Source organism: Macaca mulatta, chromosome X, assembly GCF_049350105.2.
Source record: "Macaca mulatta isolate MMU2019108-1 chromosome X, T2T-MMU8v2.0, whole genome shotgun sequence".
In the NCBI taxonomy this organism is placed as follows: Eukaryota; Metazoa; Chordata; class Mammalia; order Primates; family Cercopithecidae; genus Macaca; species Macaca mulatta.
The window spans coordinates 74,792,501-74,815,035 of NC_133426.1; the positions used below are offsets into that span (position 1 = coordinate 74,792,501).

The 22,535-nt window shown below is 39.1% G+C and overlaps 1 protein-coding gene across 3 annotated transcripts in view; it reads right to left on the reverse strand.

The window, feature by feature from the left end:
- OPHN1 (oligophrenin 1) overlaps positions 1 to 22,535 on the reverse strand; it is a 379,470-nt gene that overhangs the window by 225,739 nt on the left and 131,196 nt on the right. For all 3 annotated transcript variants that reach the window (XM_015127602.3, XM_077987907.1, NM_001261353.1), the window contains 2 exon segments: positions 11,566 to 11,627; positions 3,251 to 3,322 (listed from right to left, as the gene is read on the reverse strand). In XM_015127602.3, coding sequence (XP_014983088.1) covers positions 3,251 to 3,322; positions 11,566 to 11,627 — 134 coding nt within the window.

Sequence of the window (22,535 nt, forward strand, 5' to 3'; positions counted from 1 at the left end):
TGATTATACCACTGCACCTCAGCATGGTTGACAGAGTGAGACCCACCCTGTCTCCCAAAAAAAGAAAAGAAAAGAAGAAATTTAACACACTGGATAGCAGAATGTTTGCTGATTTGGCCCGGTGGTTCACAGTCACTGTGTAAGCAGGAGGCAACTCCCCAGAGTACAAAAAAGCGGGCCAACAGTGACCAGTGGAGAAGGTATAAAGAGAAGGTGGGAAAACTGAGTTGCAGGTGAGCTCAGCGGGGCCAGCCTGGTTTGGTGGGAACCCCCTAGGGTGCAAGGTCAATGGATGAGGGCCCTGCAGAGCGGGTAATAGCTCCATGATAACTCTTCACCAGCAAGCGGGCCATGTAGGGTAGGGGGTCTACAGAGGGAAGCTGAAGGACTGCATGGTCATGAAGCCTTCAAGGAAATTGAGGCACCATGTGCCTGGGTGGGTGGCTGGGTCAGAGTTCCATCAGCTGTCCTCCCTGCCCCTGCCCCGCCCCCGCCTCAGCTGGAAACGTGAAGAGATCCCCCTCCTCCTGCAACGTCCCTCCAGCTCCCTCTACTGAGAAAGTTTAAGGCGTGCTCACTATAAAGGAAAGATGCTTAAAGAAAATCTGTCCATTATTACAGAGCAGGTATTGAGAGGCTTGGAACTGATGGGCAATAAATTGATAACATACGGGGTAGACTATAAGTTACATTTTGACTATTGGAATTCTACATAGTTTATTGGAGACATGACTCACACTAAGTTGGTCTTCTTTGTAGATATGCAGGCTGGCCTTACTGGTAAAGAATTATGAAAAAAGATAGATACATATTTAAACTTTCTGAGACTCACATTCTTCATTGAGACAATGGATATTAAAAATCCCACCTCACAGGTTTGCTGTGAGAATTAAGGAAGAAAGCATGTGTAAAACCCTCAGTGCAGGCATGGGCCATAGAAGTACAGTCATGCACCACAAAATAATGTTTTAGTAAACAATGAACCGCATATACAATGAAAGTCCTGTAAGATTATAATACAGTATTTTTACTGTATGTTTTATATGTTTAGATAAACAAATACTTACCATTGGGTTATAACTGCCTATACTATTCAGTACAGTTAACACCAGTACAAGTTTGTAGCCTAGGAGCAATAGGCTATACCATATAGCCCAGTTGTGTATTAGGCTACACCATTGAGGTTTGTGTTAAACACACTCCTGTGAAGTTCACACAACCACGAAAACATGTAATGATGCATTTCTCAGAACAACATTAAGCAACGCATGACTGCACATAATACAAATTCATTTCCATTTGCTCAGATAATATGAGGGCAACCATGGTAGCATATCCTTACTTTCCTAGTGTTATTCTTATAAAGGAATGAAAGTAAATCAAATTATTTCACAAGTGGTTATTTTTATCCTCAGTTGTAAGTTTAAATATACTTCTATCCTTCAATTATATCCTCTCCCAACTAAGTATTGATGTTAATGAGGCTCCAGTGAAACAAGTAGAATCCAGTATTGCTGGGCTATCAGGGGAACTCACTTTGCTTGAACACCAGTCATTTCTAACAATGCCCATGTAAATCTGATGATAGCAGGTAGTGGGAGCTCAACCACTACTTTGCTCTTTCTTCTCAAAATTTGCTACTTTCATGGCCAGGCATGGAGGCTCATGCCTGTAATACCAGCACTTTGGGAAGGTGAGTTGGCAAGATAGTGTCTTTTAAAAAAAGAAAAACTTACTGTTTTCAAATTCTTGATCCAAACTGATTGTCATGATATTCCAAATAATATCTACTGGTTGGTATGCTCTTAGTCCTAAAAAAACCTAGATGCTTGGATAAGATGCTGTATTTTAGCCCTGGCAGAAGAAACAACCTCTGCTACTTGGTGGATATACATTGAGAGCTCATGAAACAGACCTACACCTAGATGAAAAGATTAAAAATGAAAATCATTCACATCCCTTTAACAGGCATTGGAGAATCAGAGATCCATAGGATGGTCAAGCTGAAAAGAATGTGAAATTATCTGGCACACAGCATTATCCAATGGAAGTTTGCACAATGATGGAAATGTATTTTATCTGCACTGTCAAACACAGTAGCTACTAGACACAAGTGACAGCTGAGCACTTGAAATTTGGCTAGAAAGAATGAGGAGCTGAGTTGTTAATTTATTTAAATAGATAGTAGTTACCATAATAGACAGCAAAGACCTAGACAGCATAGCTTAATGCAAAGAGTATGGAATGTAAAGCTAAAAAGACCTTTAGGTCTAAATCCAGGCCACTATCACTTACTAGCCACATCAGTCTGCTCTTGCACTGCTATAAAGAAATACATGAGACTGGGTAATTTATAAAGAAAAGAGATTTAATGGGCTCACAGCTCTGCATGCTGTACAGGAAGTATAGCAGCTTCTCCTTTGGTGAAGTCTCAGGAAACAAAATCATGGCAGAAGGTGAAAGGAAAGCAGGTACATCTTACATGGCCAGAGCAGGAGTAAGAGGTGAGGGAGTTGCTACATACTTTCAAACAACCAGATCTGATGAGAACTCACCACTAGGAGAACAGCATTGAGGGGATGGTCCTCAACCATTCATGAAGGATCCGCCCCCATGATGTAATCACCTCCCACCGGGCCCCACCTCCAACACTGGGAATTACAACTGAACATGAGATTTAGATGGGGACACAGATCCAAACTATATCACTAGTTATATAACTTTGGTCATGTTATTTATCTTGTCCAAGGCTCAGTTACCTCATTTGTGAAATGGGGAAAATGCCAGAAGCACACAAGGTCCTTGTGATTAAAGAATGAACGTAAAGCCCCTAGACTAGTGCTCAACATAGCAGGCAGTTGATAAATGATAGCTAGTTTTCCAGACAAAACAACAAATACACCAAAAGGAGAAGCAACTTATGCACAGATACAGAGTCTGTTGGCCACAAAGTCAGAGGCCAATTCTAGATTTTCTTACTTTCTTTCATGATCACTTTTCTCATAGAAACTAATCACCCACCCCTCCGATCCCCTTTGTCACGTTAGTTGAGGCTACTATAACAGAATGCCATAGACAGGGTGACATAAACAACAAACATTTATTTTGCACAGTTTAGGAGGCTGACTAGGCCAAGAGCAAAGCACCAGCAGGTTGGTGCATATCTTTGTAAAGTGAAGAGTAGTAGCCCATACAACTATTTGATTGCTATTAAAAAAAAAAAAATCTTATACATATACAGAAAATGTACCTTGGTGAAGCCTATTTGTTCCTTCCGGAAATTTTCCAAGGGTTTAATCAGCAAATCACTAGCATTGTGTACCTAGACAAAAAGGAAAAACAAACAAAATAATTTCTAGGTTAACAAGGTTCAAATACAAGATTCCTTGTTACTATGACATTTTCATTTATATACCATCCTGCAAAATGTTAAATGGTTTGCTGATTTGTTGGGGTTTATTATTGTTTGTTTCTATATTGTTTCTGAAAATCGAATGCATTGAGAAGAAGTGGGAGAAAGAATAAGAGGGGCATTTCTCTGTAACTTTAATGATAGTCTGATCTGAGTTTTTAATCGATAAATATCTGAAGTGATGTCCAGCAGAAGACAGAGGAGACCTGAAGGACAGGTGAAAAAGAGAAGAGAAAGAGAATGGCAAATACAAGAAAAGGACAATTGCAGCAAGTGCAAATCATTTCATCAGAGGCAAATGAGTGTGCAGTGATAGCATTAGGATAAAACATTTACAGTCCTGCCTGTGCCATAAAACCAGAAAATTTCCTTCAGAATGTGGAATGCATTACAGCATCACAGAAAACACTAGACTAGGTCTACAAATCACCTAAATATAAATGCTCAGAAGCTAATAGGAATGGCCTGTTCAGGGACTATTAATATTGGCATTAATAAATATGTTCTGGAGATATAAAAACATCAAAATCAAAGAAGACCCCTTGTTCTTTGGGCAGGTAAAGGTATACAAAGCTTTTTCTTCATATAAACCTCTTATGAGATTGTGTATGTCCAAGGCAACAAGTGGGGTTTGTGCCTACGTGGTGAGAGTTAGAATCACTAAAATGGAAGACCTTAGAGAAGGCATCTAAAGGGCTGCATTTTGGGAATCATTGCATTAATTTTTATTAATTAGCTACAAGACAGAAAACTAAAAGAGAAGTTTCCTTGCCATATAAGACATAAGTGTCAGTAAGACAAGATATATCTTCCTAACAAAAATAGACAACAGAGGAAAAAGTCAGTTTTGACAAGATCTGACTTCTCCAATCTAAGAAGCAATTTTTAACCTACCACCCCAAAAGTGTGGAAAGTTGTGGGGCATTAGTGCATGGGTTATATGTGTCTTTCAGGTAATTTGGGCCTCTTGTTTTGTGTGTAGGTATGATTCAAGGTTCAACTAAATGGGCAAACTCCTAAAATGTCACTGCTAGCCTTTGTATGAGAACAACCTGGTGAACCCTGACATTCTGATCTACTGCAGCTCCTAATGCTACCATCCAGGACAGGCAGCACCCAGCAAAAAAATATATAAAACTAGGCAAGAAAAAAAAATGTTTTCCTTGAGAACAGTCATTCTCTATGTCTCCTGATCACCAGTGCTTTTATAGCTGGCTTTCTAAAACTTGTTTGCTACAAGCCTAGACTTAAAAAATCATGTAACCCTTCCCAAAGTTTGCTGATTTTTACAAAAACAGATCTCTTGCCTACTAACACTTCCAGACCCTGTCTGATTCTCATCACATCTCTTCTCTTCTACTGGATCTATGAAACCCCATTGAGTCCTAATCGTACTATAACCTACCTCCCAGTACAACCCTTAACATTCTCTTTTCATCTCTGAGTGTGCTCATTAGCCAAAGGCAGTAAAGTCTATAAATTCCACCCTGCAAGAGCCCCTAGTAAAGACTTCTCTTTCTATGAGGTCTGACTCATAGAAAGATTCGTTTTGGTTGCTTAGGAAATCAAAGATTCACTAACAATTATGATATCAAAAAAAATTACACCAAAGTCTCTCCTTAATTGAAAGTAAAACTTCTTCTACTAAAAATATCCACAAATTAAGTCATTGGTGTCATAGGCCCAGTACAGAAAGTCCATTTTTCTCCTTTAGTATTGTGGAAGCCTTAAAACATGGCCACAAACTCTGACATACCTTCCATTGAGAGGTGAGGTCTGTATTCCCTCTACCTTGAATGTGAGTGGGCTTGTTAATATTTTGAACAAATAGAGCACTCCAGAAGTAACACTCTGTGACATTTGAAGCTAGGTCATAAAAGGCCAGGACCAGTTCTCTCCCAGTTCTCTTGGAATACTCCCACTAGGAGCCTTGAGACAGTATATGAGAAGTTTAATTACCCTGAGATTACCAAACAGAAGAGGCCAAATTCTAGTCAATGTCTCATACCAGCTGAATCTGCCCTTCCTGCCATCCCCAGTGGAAGGTGCCAAACATTAGGAAAACCATTTTGGACCTTCCATATCAACTAATCTGCCAGGTAAATGCCATCATTTGGAGCAGAAGAATCGCCCAGCTGACCCGTCTGAATGCCTAACCCACAAAATAATTACAAATAATTAGTTTAAGTTTAAGCCAGTAATCTGCAACCTTTTTGGCACCAGGCACCAGAATCATGGAAGACAATTTTTCCATGGACCCAGGGTAGGGGGAGGTGGAGATGGTTTCAGGATGAAACTGTTCAACCTCAGATCATCAAGCATTAGACTGTCATACAGAGCATGCAACCTAGATCCTGCATGCACAGTTCACAATAGGGTTTGCTCCTATGAGAATCTAATGGGGCTACTGATCTGATAGCAGGCAGAGCTCAAGCAGTAATGCTCCCTATCCTGCTGCTCACCTCCTGCTGTGTGGCCAGGTTCCTAATAGGCCATAGACTGGTGCCCCACAGCCTAGGGGTGGGGGACCCTGGTTTCAGCCACTAATATTAGAAAAAGGTATGAAGCAACAGATAATTAGAAAGACAATTTGCAGTTTAAAAAATGCAATACGGGCCGGGTCAGTGGCTCACACCTGTAATCCTAGCACTTTGGGAAGCTGAGGCGGATGAATCACCTGAGGTCAGGGTTTCAAGACCAGCCTGGTCAAAATGGTGAAACCCCGTCTCTACTACAAATACAAAAAACTAGCCGGGCGAGGTGGCACATGCCTGTAATCCCAGCTACTTGGGAGGCTGAGGCAGGAGAATCACCTGAACCCAGGAGGCGGAGGTTGCAGTGAGCCAAGACTGCATCACTGCTCTCCAGTCTGGGTGACAGAGTGAGACTCAGTCTCATAAATAAATAAATAAATAAATAAATGTAATACCTAAGAAGTGGCCAACTGGGAAACATTGAAGAAGTTTGCCTTTAAATAAGAAGTGAACATACTACTTTCTAAAGCCTGTATGGAGCTGGGCCCTTGCATATTCAGGAACCCCCAGGATGGCAGAGTTGCTGGCTTTTCATGCCCCAAAGGGGATTGTCCTGCATAAGCAAGTGTGTCAGCAACTTCTCACACAGGGTCCACAAGGCCACTGACTTTTAGATTTTTGATCCCAGTTCAGTCTAGAAAAATAGTCCATGGTTTACTAGAATTGCAGTACATCATTTTCCCTTAATCACTTTGGCAATACTGCTCCCAGTCTCCTACAGCACAAACAGATACTCTGAATCTTTTCCTTTCTATGACACTCATTGGTAATTATATTATTTTCTTGTCAGAATAGAGACTTAGGAATGTAGAAAAAAGTCACATTGAGGATTTCCTCTTTTTTCTTTCTCATTCTATTTTATTCTGAAACCCCTTAGAACTCGAGCAATGACCCCTTTTAAGTAAACTTGGCCTTTAATCTCTTCTCTAATCACTGCATTCATTGTGTGAGCTCACTGGGGACAAAAACTCCCACCTGCTATCTCAGGTAGAATCTTCACCATAAGGAGTGACATCCTAAACTCATTAGTGAATTTCTATCATCAGAATCCTATTGAATAAAGGCCAAAGTAACACTGAACAAGGTGTTGAGCAGAATAGAGATGATACTCAGTCCAGTATTGCAGGATTGTTCAGGAATCTTTGATGGTAAATGAAATATCAAAAGAAAGCACTGGGCTGGGCACAGTGGCTTACGCCTGTAATCTCAGCACTTTGGGAGGCCAAGGCGGCTGGATCAGCTGAGGCCAGGAGTTCGAGGCCAGCCTGGCCAACATGGCAAAACCCCATCTCTACTAAAAATACAAAAATTAGCTGGGCATGGTGGTGGGTGCCTATAGTCCCAGCTACTCAGGAGGCTGAGGCAGGAGAATCACTTGAACACAAGAGGCAGAGGTTGCAGTGAGCCGAGATCACGCCACTGCACTCCAGCCTGGGCAACAGAGGGAGACTCTGTCTCAAAAAATAAAAAATAAAAACATTTTTAAAAAGAGAGAGCATTAAAGACAGGTTGAAATATCATGGGGGCCTCTTTAGGTGACTTTTGGCAGTCTTCAAAAACAGACCTTGCACATTGCCAACAGAGGCCTCTTTGGAGTCAGAAAAGAATCTAGGCAAGCTTCATAATCATATAAGAAGTGTGCAATTCAGACTTTTTGAGGCCCTCCCCCCGCCCTTTTTTTTTTTCTTGGCAGGGCCTTACTCGCCCAGGCTGTAGTACAGTGGCATGATCATGACTCACTGCAGCCTTGACCTCCTCAGGTTCAGGAGATCCCCCCACCTCAGCCTCCCGAGTAGCTGAGACTACAGGTGCACGATAACGCCCGGCTAATTTTTGTATTTTTAGTAGAGACAGGGTTTCACCATGTTGGTCAGGCTGCTTTTGAACTCCTGGCCTCAAGCGATCTGCCTGCCTCAGCCTCCCAAAGAGCTAGGATTACAAGCATGAGCCACTGCACCCAGCCCCAAGAGGATACTTTTGAGAACATCACAAGGATGCCCTTCCTCACTTCTTCCCTTCATAATTTCTTCTCCAATTTATATTCATTTATGGAGATGACCAGACACAGGCAATTTCCATGCTTGAGGGCTGTGAACTTTCTTCCTGTTATTCTAAAGCTTATTTTGGACTCTTGTTTTACAAAGGATAAAATGCAATATAAGACCCACTAAATTATCCAGATTGGGGTAGAGGGGTCCTTTTGCTACAAAGCCAGGAAATGGAAAAGTTATAATCAAGCAATGAATTCCTGGCATGGGGTGAAAGCACTCATTAAGCCTAACCATCTCAGCATTCCTGGAATTAAGTGGGAAATAGGGAGCAAACACTCAATATATGATTGAAAAGTTGTTGGGACAAAAGGGCACAACATAATTAAAGACAGAAGAAAATGAGTCAGTCATGTGGCAAAGTACCAGCAGGAAGGGTGAGAAAAACAACATCTCAAAAGATGAATACTACTTCAATATGTGAGGGCTTTGTTATTGGGTAAATAAAAGAGATGGAGAAACAACTAGGGCTAAAGCGAAGTACAGCTGAGCTTTCTAATGCTATCTGAATGAAATGGGGGCAAATGCCTTTGAAAACAACATGGGCAGCAGTCCACAAACTCTGTGGGCAGAGAAGAACATTTAGTAGAGTGTGTATTAGCAAGGGGGCCATCTAAGAGGCTCCAGGGAAACCACACATATTGGTCTCTTCTTAGTACATTTAAAAGCAAATATTTTAAACTAAGAAAATTCCCAAGTCATATTTCCACAAGCAGAATCTTGTGAGTAACTAAAGATAACTAAAAACCATGCTTACATAATCAGTATTTTCCCCTTATAAAACACTTCCATGTTTACTATATTATTTGGAGAACTTTAAACAACCATAAGAGATGGGGATTATTTTCCTCACTCTACAAATAAGAAAAAGGAGCCCAGAAAAATGAAGTAATTAATCTGAAGTCAACAAGTTAGTGACAGAGCCAGAATTAGAGCCTTAATTCTCTAATTCCCCTACCTCCAAGTCCTGCCTTCAATCCTACTTCTCTAGGAGTCTAGATTCTATGAGCAGTATTTTGAGAAGGCAGTACCACACTGTTGAAAGGAAAGAGGTTTTATAGGTAAATGAGTTCTGGCTGTTGGAATAAATAGCTTTAACAAAACTGAGAAGCCCACAAAAAGTCATCTGATGGAGAAAGGTAAAGTAGACCACTTTGATATCCTCTACAGAATTATCATCTTACCATCATGCCCGTAATAAAAATGAATATTGATCAACATATACATTTCAACATTTAAGTCCCCAATAAGTCTGTGGTGGGGACAAGGACCAGTATTTCCAATAATTTTCTGCTGGTGCTGCTCATGATGGTACTGCTGCTCTAAGGACCACACAAAAAGATTATTTTTAGGCTGTTAAAATAATTAGACTTCATAAAAATGAAACCCTTAAGTACAAATCTAGCAAAATACGTAGAAGATCTATATAAGGAAACTATAAAACTCTGATGAAAGAAATCAAAAACGATGTAACTAAATGGAGAGATAACCCATGTTCACATTTAGGAAAAGTCAATATTTTTAAGATATCAGTTTTTCCCTGGTATCTTAAAAGCAAATCCTAATCAAAATAAAAAAGATATCTCTAGGATCTTAAAAGCAATCCCACTCAAAATCCCAGCAAGTTATTTTGTGGATATGAACAAACTGATTCTTAAGCTTATACCTGACTTCAATGGTTTTTACTACAATGCAATTCCTAACATGCTAAAGTTATGAAGATAGTGTGGTGTTGGTGAAAGAACAGATAAATAGATCAATGGAACAGAAATAGAGAGCCCAGATACAGACCCATATAAATATAGTCAAGTGATCTTTGATAAAGGACAAAAAGTAATTCAAGGAGAAAGAATAGTATTTTCAAAAAATAATGTTGGAGCAACTGGATATCCACATGCAAAACAGTGAATCTAGACACAGACCTTATATCCTTCATAAAAATTAATTCAAAATGAATCATTGACCTAAATGTAAAACAAAAAGCTATAAAATTCCAAAAAGATAACATAGGAGAAAATCTGGGTGACCTTGGATTTGGAAAAGACTTTTTAGATATAACACCAAAAGCATGATCCATTAAAGCAAAAATGTATAAGTTGGACTTCATTAAAATAAAAAACCTATGCAATGCAAAAGATACTGTTGAGAAAATAAAAAGACAAGCCACAGATGGGGAGAAAATCCTTGCAAATGCCTATTGGATAAACGTCTGGCATCTAAAATATTCAAAGAACTCTTAAAACTTAACAAAAGAAAATCAATTTAAAAATAGGCAAAAGAACTGAACAAATACCTCACCAGAGAGGATATACCGATGGCAGTTAACCATATGGAAAGATGCTCTGCATAATATGTGATTAGGGAGTTGCAAATTACAACAGCAATGAGATATGACTACACACCCGTGAGAATGGCTAAAATCCAGAACACTGACAACAGCAAATGCTGGTAAGAACATGGAGTTGGCGAGGACATGGAGCAACAGGAACTCTGATTCATTGCTGGTTATGCACAGCTATTTTGGAAGTTGGTTGGGCAATTTTTTACAAAATTAAACATACTCTGACAATTTACACTCCAGCAATTACACTCCTTATTATTTAACTAAATCAGTTGGAAATTTGTATCAACACAAAAACCTACATACAACTGTTTATAATAGTTTTCCTTGTAATTGCCAAAATTACCAAGATGTCCCTCAGTAGGTGAATGGATAAACTGTGGTAACTCATACAATGGGATATTATTTAATGATAAAAATAAATGACAGGAAAATAAAATGCATATTGCTAAGTCAAATACGCCAATATGAAATGGCTACATACTGTTTGATATCAACTATAAACATTCTGGAAAAGGCAAAACACAATAAAAAAAAGATCAGTAGTTGTCAGGGTTTCAGGACTGGAGGAGGAAGAGAAGGATGAATAGATTGAACAAAAGAAATGTTCACGGTCATGAATCTATTCTGTATGGTGGCACTGTAATGGTGGATACATGTCATTATATATTTGTCAAATCCATAAAATGTACAATATCAAAAGTAAATCCTAATGTAAACTATGAACTTTAGCTAATAATATTGTTTCAATATTGGCTCATCAATTATAACAAATGTATCACATTCACGATGTTTAATAATAGAGAAAACTGAATGGGAGAGAGAAAGGTGGTATATGAGTTCTCTCTGTATTTTCTACTGATTTTCTCTATAAAAGTAAAACTACTCTACAAATTGAAGATTAACAAATGGATAATTTGGCTAAAAACACTAAAGACCTCAATTTCTGTCAACATGTTTAAAGGCCCAGTTTAATATCCACTGAAATTCTTTTTCACTGAAATGAATACAGATGGGATTTGCACATTAATTTCGCTCTATCTAATGCCAAACTCTCAGGGTGGAAGCTTGAGACATAATAACCAGATCTATTACCTAACTATTTTTACAGCACCAAGAAGCTATCTGACAGAAATCAAAATAGTATAGGATCAATCCAAGCATAAAGGACAGGAAAAATCCCTTATATCACCCATGAACTCAGCTTCAGTGACAGAGTTAATGACTTACCATCATCATCCTCTCATTTTCTACCTCGTTGAGCAATTCAGCAAATTCCTTGAAGGATTCAGCTGGAAGGAGAGAATCAAATGTAAAACAAATTAATCATGGTGCTTGATAGACAAATGGACAGAGATCTGTGCAACAGCAAGTAGGGACCAGTGCCCTATGCCCACATGGCCACTAGAGGAAGGTGTCAAATCGGAGGACAAAAGCAGGTGTTCAGTACCTATCGAATGTTTCTTTTCTTTTCTGTTTTATCAACCCCCATATACTTTAATATTTTATTTAATCCTTACAGCCACTCAGGAGTAGCTAGAATTTCTCTTATTTCATAGACAAGCAAAGATTAGAAAAGAGGCAAGGGGTTTGCTGTGTAATGAATGGCATCTATAGAACCCTGAAATGAGTTTGGATCCCTGTTCCACTACTGACCAACCAGAGAGTATTGCTGTAAAAACTAAATTGGATGGTAAATGTAGGGTCAATACAAAGTAAATAATAAATACTACCCTTTCCACCCTCCCAAACTTTCTACTCTTCTAGTGCCAATTGTGCCACTTACTGGCAGGATGACTGGGCAAATCACTTCCCTTCTCAGAAATTTTGATGTCTTTATAAACAAAAAAAAAAAGGTAAGTTAAGCTAAACAGTCTTTAGTGCCTCTTCAAATTCCTCAACTTCTCTCCAGAAGCAGGAAATATATTCTCAACTGGCATCTGAATGAAAGCCTGGAAAAACAAATTTGTCCACACTACCATTTTTAATCAAAAATTGAGTTTCCTCCTTTAAAGAACTGAGTAAGTCCAGCATTCCTGGTGTCAAGGAAATGAATTTCGGGGTCAACACAGCATGCAAGGCAATGACATTTCTTTCTTCTTCTGAGGATTAAGTTGCTGCAAATACCCAGGGAGATCACCTTTGCAAACACTAAATTCATTCAGAGCTCAACTGTAGCATAGAAAAGATACACACCACACTCAGAAAGAGTAAATAGGAAAAAATGGAAATGTTTGTTGACCTTCTGTCCCCAAATACTTTATGCTAAGAAAACTGTCAGAGAGATTTTTTCAATTGGCATTTTTCCAGACACGATCAGTTTACCTCTAAAGGAAATGTGACAAATATCATATTCAAACATTTAAAGGAAAAGACTAATTTTATGGACATTAAATGTGCCAAGCCTTCTGCTTCAGGGTTTAATTGTGACGATACCTTTATTAGGTGCTTATTATTATCACTGAATTGATATCACCATATAATATAGTTTGGGTATCTATCTCCTCTAAATCTCAGGTTGAAATTTAATCCCCAATGTTGGAGGTGAGGCCTGGTCCGAGGTGTTTGGGTCATGGGGTTGGATCCCTCATGAACAGATTGGTGCAGTCCTCCTGGTAATGAATGACTTCTCCTTGTATTACCTCCCACCCCCAGATCTGATGGTGCAAAACAGCCTGATATCTTCTCCAGTCTCTCTTGCTCCATCTCTGGCCATGTGACACACCGATTCCTTTTCTTCTTCTGCCACCACTGGAAGCTTCCTGAGGTGCTCACCAGAAGCAGATGCTGATGCCATGCTTCCTATATAGCCTGCAGAACCATGAGCCAAATAAACCTCTCTTCTTCATAAATCACCTGGCCTTGGGTATTCCTTTATGGTGACACAAACAGACTGAGACATAATAAAATGCACCATTTAAAGTGTACAATTCAGTGGCTTTTAGTATATTCACAAAGTTTTGCAACTATCACCACTGTATAATTGCAGAACATTTTAATCACCCCCAAAAGAAACCTAAACCCTATTAGCATTAAACCCCATTACCACTTCCTCCCAACACCCAGACAACCACTAATCTAGTTTCTATTTCCATGAACTTGCCTACTCTAGACATTTCACATAAATGGAAACACATGTGACCTCTGAATCTTGTTTATGCAACCATGAACATTTGTGAACAAGTTTTATGTGGATGTATGCACATATGAAAAGTTGGCCCTCCATGTATGTGAATTTCATATCCCACAAATACTGTATTTTTCTATCCAAATCAAAGAGAAAAAGTCTGCATGTAACTGGACCTCTGCGTTTTGAACCCATATTGTTTAAGGGTCAACTATATTTAGTATTTCTTTATAATCAGTTTTATTTCTCTAGGATTAGTAATAATATCCCCTATTTCATTCCTGATTTTAGTAATTCAAGTAGTCTCATGGTCAGTCTAACTAAGGGTTTATCAATTTTGTTTACCTTTATGAAGAACAGATGTTTGGTTTCAATGATTGTCTTGTTATTTTGACAAGGCTGCCTTATTATTGTAGTCTTTTACTGTTCTCCATTTCATTTATTTCCTCTTTAGTCTTTATTATTTCTTTGCTTATGTTTCTTTAGTTTGCTCTTATTTTTCCAGTGTCTTAGGTTGGAAAGTTTGGTTATTGATTTGATATCTTTGTTCCTTTTTAACATAGGAATTTGAAGCTACAAATTTCCTTCCAAACACTGTTTTAGCAGCATCCCATAAGATTTAGTATGTTGTGACTATTTTCATTCATTTCTATTCTTTCATTTTTCTCTTATTTTTTACAAGATTATCTCTTTGTTATTTTCTTTCATTAGACTATCATATGTTTAGGCATGTATCTCAAAGTTTAACTTGTTGGATGTGCATATTCATGTTTTTCACCAAATTTGCCAATTTCTTGGCCATTATTTCTTTAAATATTCTTTCTTTCCCGTCTCTCTTCTGAAGTTCTCATTCTGTATACGCTCTTATGCTTGATGATACCCCACAGGTATCTGAGGTTCTGTTCATTTTTCTCAATTATTATTCTTTATTTCCCTCAGATTGAATGATGTCAATTCACTTGTGTTTAAATTTGCTGATCATTTATTCTCCCAGTACAAATATGATGCTGAACCCCCAGTAGTAAGTTTTTCATTTCAGTTATTATACTGCAACTTTCAACTGCAAGTTTCAGTTGATTCCTTTTAAAAAATCCATCTCTTTATTGATATTGTCTATTTTGTGAGACACTGTTCTCATTCATTTCTTAAGTTCTTTAGACATGGTCTCATTTATTAATTTAAATATATTTAAATAGGTAATGAAACTCTTTGTCTAGGAAATCTAATATAAGGGCTTCCTCGGGGACAGGTTCTATTAATTGCTTTTTTTCCCTTGTTCAAGGGTCATATTTTACTATTTCTTTGCATGTTTCATAATTTTTTAAAAGTTAACATTCTAACTAGTGTGACAACTTTGGAAATCAGAACTCCTCTTTCCCCAGAGCTTGTTGTTCTTGTGGTTGCTGGCTGTTTATTGGCTTCATGGACTCATTCTATAGTCTGTATTCTTTGTCATACGAAACCACTAAAGTCTCTGATCAGTAAGCTTACTGGTCAACAAGTGATTGGACAGAGATTTCTTTAAACGGTTTGAACAAATATCCCCAAGCCTTTGCTGAAGGGCTCTCTGTGTATTGTGGGGTGTACCTTCAACATTCAGCCAGACAGTTTGCAACTGTGCCTTAGCCTTCACTCCTCCTTGCAAAGAGCTGAAGGTCAGCCAGAAGTGGGAGACTAGAGATGTCTCAAGTCTTTCTTCTAGACAGGTACAAACGCTGGGTATGTACAAAGCCCCTCTCACATGCATGACCTCCTAGATTTCCAGGAATACCTCACAGCTCTTTAAAGCTCTCCAAGGATAACTCATTCTCTATTTTGTCCTGTTTGGTTTGTTGTTCAGTTTCTTGTTTGCTACTTTATTCTTTTTGTTGCCTGTGGAAACTGTAGTACTAAACAACTGCCACTGATTGTTTTCAGAAAATGCCCTAGGGGCCAGGTGGGGTGGCTCACACCTATAATCCTAGCACTCTGGGAGGCTCAGGCAGGTGGATTGCTTGAGACCAGGAGTTTGAGACCAGCCTGGCCAACGTGGAGAAACTTGTCTCTACTAAAAATACAAAAATTAGCCAGGTGTGGTGGCAGGTGCCTGTAATTCTAGCTACTCAGGAGGCTGAGGCAGGACTATCGCTTGAACTCGGGAGGCGGAGGTTTCAGTGAGCCAAGATGCCACTACCGCACTATAGCCTGGATGAGAGAGAGAGAGAGAGAAAGAGAGAGAGAGAAAGGAAGGAAGGAAGGAAGGAAGGAAGGAAGGAAGGAAGGAAGGAAGGAAGGAAGGAGAAAAGGAAAAGGAAAACGAAAGGGAAAGGGAAAGGGAAAAGGGAAAGGAAAAGGAAGGGAAAGGAAAGGAAGGGAAGGGAAGGAAGGGAAGGAAGGGAAGGGAAGGAAGGAAAGGGAAGGAAGGAGGGAAGGAGAAAGAAAGAAGGAAGGAAGGAAGGAAGGAAGGAAGGAAGGAAGGAAGGAAGGAAGGAAGGGAGGAAGGGAGGGAGGGAGGGAGGGAGGAGGGGAAGGGGAAGGGAAGGAAGGAAAGAAGGAAGGAGGGAAGGGGAGAGAAAAGAAGAGAAGAGAAGCAAAGGGAAGGGAAGGGAAAGGAAGGGAAAGGAAGGGAAGAGGAAAAGAAAGAAGAAAGAAAGGAAGAAGGAAGGAAAAGAAAAGAAATTAAAAAAAAAATCACAAGTGTGTTGCAGTGACTCATGCCTTTAATCTCAGAGGCCAAGGCAGGAGGATTGCTTGAGGTCAGGAGTTCTGTCTCAAAAAAAAAAAAAAAGAAAAGAAAAGAACAAAAGAAAGAAAATGCACTGGTAAAACAACAACAACAACAACCATTTAAAGAGTAAACTCTGAGTCAGCTGAAATCACGTAAGCCCTGTGAGTGATATTTCTCAAATTTTGAGTAACTTCAAACCCATTCTACCCTCACCCATGGCTGCTAGAATGGTGGTTTGCACACACTGCATGATTATACAGACATTAGTTTTCAAAGCTACTATGGAACTGCAGAAAGGAATAGGAACATGGCAAATTAAAATGTCATAGAGCTCAGTGTTTTCTCAACTATTCAGCCATTTTTATTTAATAAACATGCCTTGTTTTGTTGCAAAACTTTGGTTCATTTCTGGAGTTTTTAAAAAGTTGATTTTGGAAATTTCTGCCAGTGTCTTTGCTGCTTTTATGAAAGATCAAATTTTTGGAGGTCATTTTTCAACCATTCCCACCATGGTAACCTGGTCAGAGCTTCTTGAGCCTTACTTTCAATTAACAGACAGCTTCAGTAATTGTTAAACCACTTTAAAATTAAGTTGCTGAGTCAAGAAAAACCTCACTGCTGAATATTTGGCCTGAAAAAGCCCTATGAGTACATTTATTGCTTGATCAGAAAACTTCAAATGCCTAGAGAAGCATGTGGCACAGGGCAAGAAGTATTTAGCAAAGTCAAGATAGCCTCTTGATTCTAAGATTGTAATCACTTGCTTTCTAAAAATGTTAAGACTTTTACAGATCATCTATTTTAGTCCAACTACTTCATTTTATTCATGAGAAAACTGAGGCCCAGAGATTGGAACTGATTTGTCCAAGGTCACACAGCTAGCTGAACAGTCAAAAGAGGACCCCATTTCAATGCTCTATCTACAGTGCCCAGTCATAGCGAAAGCACTACGTCACATTGTTTTTCACTGTCCCTCCAACCGGCCCCACGAATGGTGCTTTCTTCCCCAAATATCCTCATATTCACTCTCCCTTGGTCATATCTATAGCGAATCAAGAAAAGTGCAAAAGCAGACCAGGCGCGGTGGCTCACACCTGTAATCCCAGCACTTTGGGAGGCCAAGGAGGATGGATCACCTGAGGTCAGACGTTCAATACCAGCCTGGCCAACATCGTGAGACCCCGTCTCTACTAAAAATACAAAAATTAGCCGAGCATGGAGGCGGACACCTGTAATCCCAGCTACTCAGGAGGCTGAGGCAGGAGAATTGCTTGAACCCAGAAGGCAGAGGTTGCAGTGAGCCAATATTATGCCACTGCACTCCAGACTGGGGGACAAGAGCGAAACTTCATCTCAAAAAAAAAAAAAAAAAAAGAAAAGAAAAAGAAAAAGAAAAAAAAGACAAAAGAAAAGGGCAAAAATGAAAGGTTTGGACAAGGGTTATTTCTGACTCAGAATCTTGAGGTCCTATAAGGCCTCTTAGAGATCTATTTTTAACCAAATATCATGGATAATTAATTACAGCATCTTCTAAACACTAACCCTGCAAACAGTTCTGTAGAATTAATGGGAAGGCAATAAAAGCTTTAGTGAGATCAGACTGTCCATTATAGAGTGTGGGAGAGAATAGTCATTAAGGAGCCAAAATCATTAGAGTCCTTTTGCCCTCTCTTCAGGTACTAGGACTGGGGACTAAGAAAATTGGCTAAGAAATGGAAGAAAACAGCCCTGCATAACCATAACCAACAACACCATCATCAATAATAGCAACATGTCCTGCCACAAACACCACCACAAAGCATGGCTTAGAAAACTTACCGCAATATTCCTCAATAATGTTTAGCAGTCCAAGAATTTTCTTTTTAAAAAAGATCACAGCAAGAGAACATTATCCTTGGAAAATTTTCAAAGAAGAAATTACAAAAAGTTCAGAAAAGTGAGATGGGAAAAGCAATATGGTAGATGCTTCTCAAGTGTTTTATTTTTCATCATTACAATTTTAGTGATGAGAAAACTGAGGTTTAATTTAGCAAGGTCATATAAATTACAGTGTTATGTACTATCTTCCAAAAAATTGTAAATTTTTAATAAAAATTGACAATGTGGATCAAACAGCTTAAAATTATCTATACCCTTTTGCATTGTAAATTCATATCTGGGAAACCATACCTAAAACCTAATCATGGGATAGTCATGGTGGAAAACACCTGTAATCTCAACACTTTGGGAGGCCAAGGCAGGAGGATTGCTCGAACGCCTGATGGCAACAAAGTGGGACCCCCATCTCTACAAAAAACAAACAAACAAACAAAAAGAACTAATTATGAATACATGGGGATAAACCTTTATATCCAAAGGTAGGCATTCAACATTATTACTGATGATGAATAATTGAAAACACATAAAATGTCCAATGATTGGGGAATTATTAAGTATGTCCACTTAATGAACTATTATTGAAGCTATTAAAAAGGAAATTACACAAAATTTTCTGAACATGACAAAATAGCTAGAGTGTAACACTATTTTTTAAAAAAGCAGAATATAAAAATCTGTACACAACAATTGTACACAAGTACAGCTATATGCAGAAAATTGTGTTTCGACCCCCAAAAAAGCCAAGAAAAAAATACATCAAAATACTTGTGATTCTTTATGGAGTGCATACATGTGTAAATTTTAAAGTCAAAAATGAAATGATTTAAAGTCCTACTTAAAGCTGGGCATGGTGGCTCATGCCTGTAATCCCATCACTTTGGAAAGCCGAGGTGGGCAGATTGCTTGAGCTCAGGAGTTCAATACCAGTCTGGGCAACATGATGAAATCCATCTCTACAAAAAAAGCTACAACAATTAGGGCCAGGCACTGTGGCTCACACCTGCAATCCCAGCACTTTGGGAGGCCGAGGCAGGTGGATCACTTGAGGTCAGGAGTTTGAGACCAGCCTGGCCGACATGGTGAAACCCCATCTCTACCAAAAACACAAAAATCAGCCAGGGGTGGTGGTGAGCACCTGTAATTCCACCTACCCAGGAGGCTGAGGCAGGAGAATCGCTTGAATCTGGGAGGTACAGGTTGCAGTAAACTGAGATTGTGCCTCTGCACTCCAGCCTGGGTGACAGAGCAAGACTCCATCTCAAAAAAAAAAAAAAAAAAAAAGCCACAAAAATTAGCCAGGTGAGGTGTGCATCCCAGCTACTCAGGAGGCTCAGATGGGAAAATCAAATGAGCCTGGGAGGTCGAGGCTGCAGTGAGCCACGATCCTGCCACTACACTCCAGCCTGGGTGACAGAGCCAGACCTTGATTTAAAAAAAAAAAAAAAAAAAAAAATCTCACTTAAGCTACTTATTAGCTATGTGATCCTGGGCAAGTTTTCTTAACCTCCATTATCCTCATTCTACCTCCTTAAAATTGCTCTGAGAACTGGATAGTGTACACAAAGCAGTAGGCACACAGTGGGTACTCAGTATATGGCAGCTAATAATAATATTTTTGTTCATTTCCATATTTTTATAATAAAGTATGTTTATATTATAATGCAAAGATACCAATAAACTCAATTTTTTTTTTTTAATGAAAACTGCCTAAGATCATGTAGCCAGTAAATGAACAGGTCAGAGTCTGAACTCAGGTCCAGCCAAATCCAAGACCATGTTTCTAAATCCTACCATATCCCCATGAAGAAAAGTGAGCCAAGATATAAGGGTTGTTGCTATGGATGAAATATGGTGGCAGGAACAGGATAGAGAAGAGAGCTCAGAGTGAAAGATTACTGGAGTCCAAGAGACCTTAATGAGGGAGAAAGAGTAAATGGCAGACAGGCCTGAAGCCTGGGCCTACCAAATAATACTCCTGAGAAAATGACATTCACTTCACTAGATCTCTCAACCAATAGTCAGGAACATCTTGCAATCATTTTGTACCACTTACTTGACCCTGACTGGCACTTAACCAGCAGTCAGTCTCCAGATCAGTCAGAAGGGAAATAAGCAAAAAGGTATAAAAAGCCCATGAGAATAGGGGGCTCTTGTTCAGCAGTCTCCTCACTCTGCATGGGTGCCATCTTCTTCACTCAAATTCCCCAGTGGAACCTCAGAGGGCCTAGGAGCTTTGAAAGGACACTGCGTTGTGCCCTGCTTTGTGAATCCCGGACCACTGAGTATGGACCTGAGACCAGGGCTCCAGGAAAGCAGCCAGTGTTAAGAAATCCCACATCCTTCTGCGTTCTGAAAAATGGCTAGACTGCAAAGACCACCTCATATGTAACATCAATCTCTATCCTTCTTCATGTCTCCCATAAGACTTGCAAATGACCCCCTTGTTTATCTGCCTCTACAATACTCCAATTTTCTTCCATTTCTTTGAGATGTTCCTCATTAATAAAGGTTCTCCCTATGACAATAACTTCCTTAATTGTCCGGTGCATCGTTTTGGTGCTTTTTCTTTTATCGTCTGAGTTGCATAGGAAGTACCGTGAAATCAAAAGAGATGTTCAGACTTCCCTAGCTTGCATGGGCTAAACGTTACCAATGTACATATTTCAGAAATTGAATGCTATACAGGAAGTTCTTAGAGAACGATCAATGTTCTTGCTTTCCGTAGTATGTTTTATTAAGATTTCTCAATCTCTTTATTTGATATTCTTTTGGGTGGCTAGGGGTTGTTCAATCAATCCCCCCACCTCAGCCTCCTGAGTACCTGGGATTACAGGTATGCATCACTGAGCCCAGCTTTCCTTGATATGATTGATATATTCTTGGTATATTCTAACTATAAGCTTGCTATATTCATGGTATATTATGTCAGAATTATTATATCTGAAGACTTTTTTCTTCATAAAGGTTGTGTTTATCAATTTTTATAAATATAATATTCACTCTTCTTTGAAAATAGGGTTATTATGATTACAGATTTTTTGTAAAATATTTTTTGGATTGAGTTCTTTTGTTTTAAATGCCACATAAATCTCATGTATTTTTCAGGTGCATTATTCTTCTGATAATAAAATGTCATCAAGTCTTCCACTTTTGAAAATGACCAGTAATAAGTTGGCCACTGCCATTTTAAGTATTTTCTCATTTATACATAGGTTTTTATGTTTTAATATGATGCTTCCCTGAAAGCATTTAGAATCAGCTCCTAGGCTCAAGTGATCCACTCACATTTGCCTTTCAAAGTGCTGAGATTACAGGCATAAGGCACCGTACCCAGCCCAATTATCTTCTTCTCATGTGACTTCCAGTCATGGAGAACTAAAACCTGATGGCCCAGATCCCAAAAGAGACTTCTGATTACCTTGTGTTTTCTCTTTTCCTCAAGATGTGAGAAGCCCTATGAACTCAAGCCCAATAACTTGATATAAACCTCCAAGGGCTTATCACCACAGCAGAAGGTGCATTAGGCTAGAACTTTCCCCAGAAAAACTATTGCCAGCACTAAGAAAGTCTGGCAAAATATTTGGTTCGTGCATGCCCCTATATGAACGATAAGCAATATTGTGAATGTCACCAACCGCACTGACATATAAGCTTAAGAGCTTCAAGATGTATAACCAAAAGATTTTTCCCCCACCAATCTCATGAAAATCACTGAACCTTTAGAATTCAACTCCTGGCTCTTTACTTAAATACAATCTTTTATATTAGTGATTCTTTTTTCACTTTAGCCATTCCTCTTTTAAGATGCCTGACCTCCAGGACTCTAAAACAACTGACATTTGCCACTACTTCTCAAAGGATACTTCAACTGGTTTTATAGGAAAAAACAACAACAACAACAACAACAACAACAAAAGCCCTCAAGAGACTATTTCTTAGTCCCTTCTTTATCTCAAACAAGAGGTTTATGATCTTCTGTGAGTTGTTTAGCAATGAATAATATTCACATTAAACAAAAATCAGGATTGGGGGACTGACAATGTTGAACCCTCATCTCTCAGAAACCAGTAATGGGTGGCTGATGGAACTTTCTAACTAGAAGTCTGACCTTAAATCAATCTTCTTGCCCCACAAAGGTGTTTCTTCAAATATGTTAGGATAACTGGAGTGGAAATGTGATTTACAGTCTGAGATTTAGAACATCACTTTTATTCCCCCAGGCATAAACAAACAACCCACTAAAACCCAATGGGTGACATTTTCTGGAAAAGATGTAGCAAGGTAGATGCACAGAAGAAAAGAACTACACTATCAGGGTTCACCTGATGGATGCCATGCTCCGGTCATGACAAGACTGAAATTTGAGGTTAAAATACGAGGCCCTCTGAAGATCCTCACCAAATAATCCCCAGGTACATAGGTTGCAAACTTTAAGGAGGTATATTCACTCTCAAGTGCCAGCCTGTACTTGCACAACCCTGAGAGTAA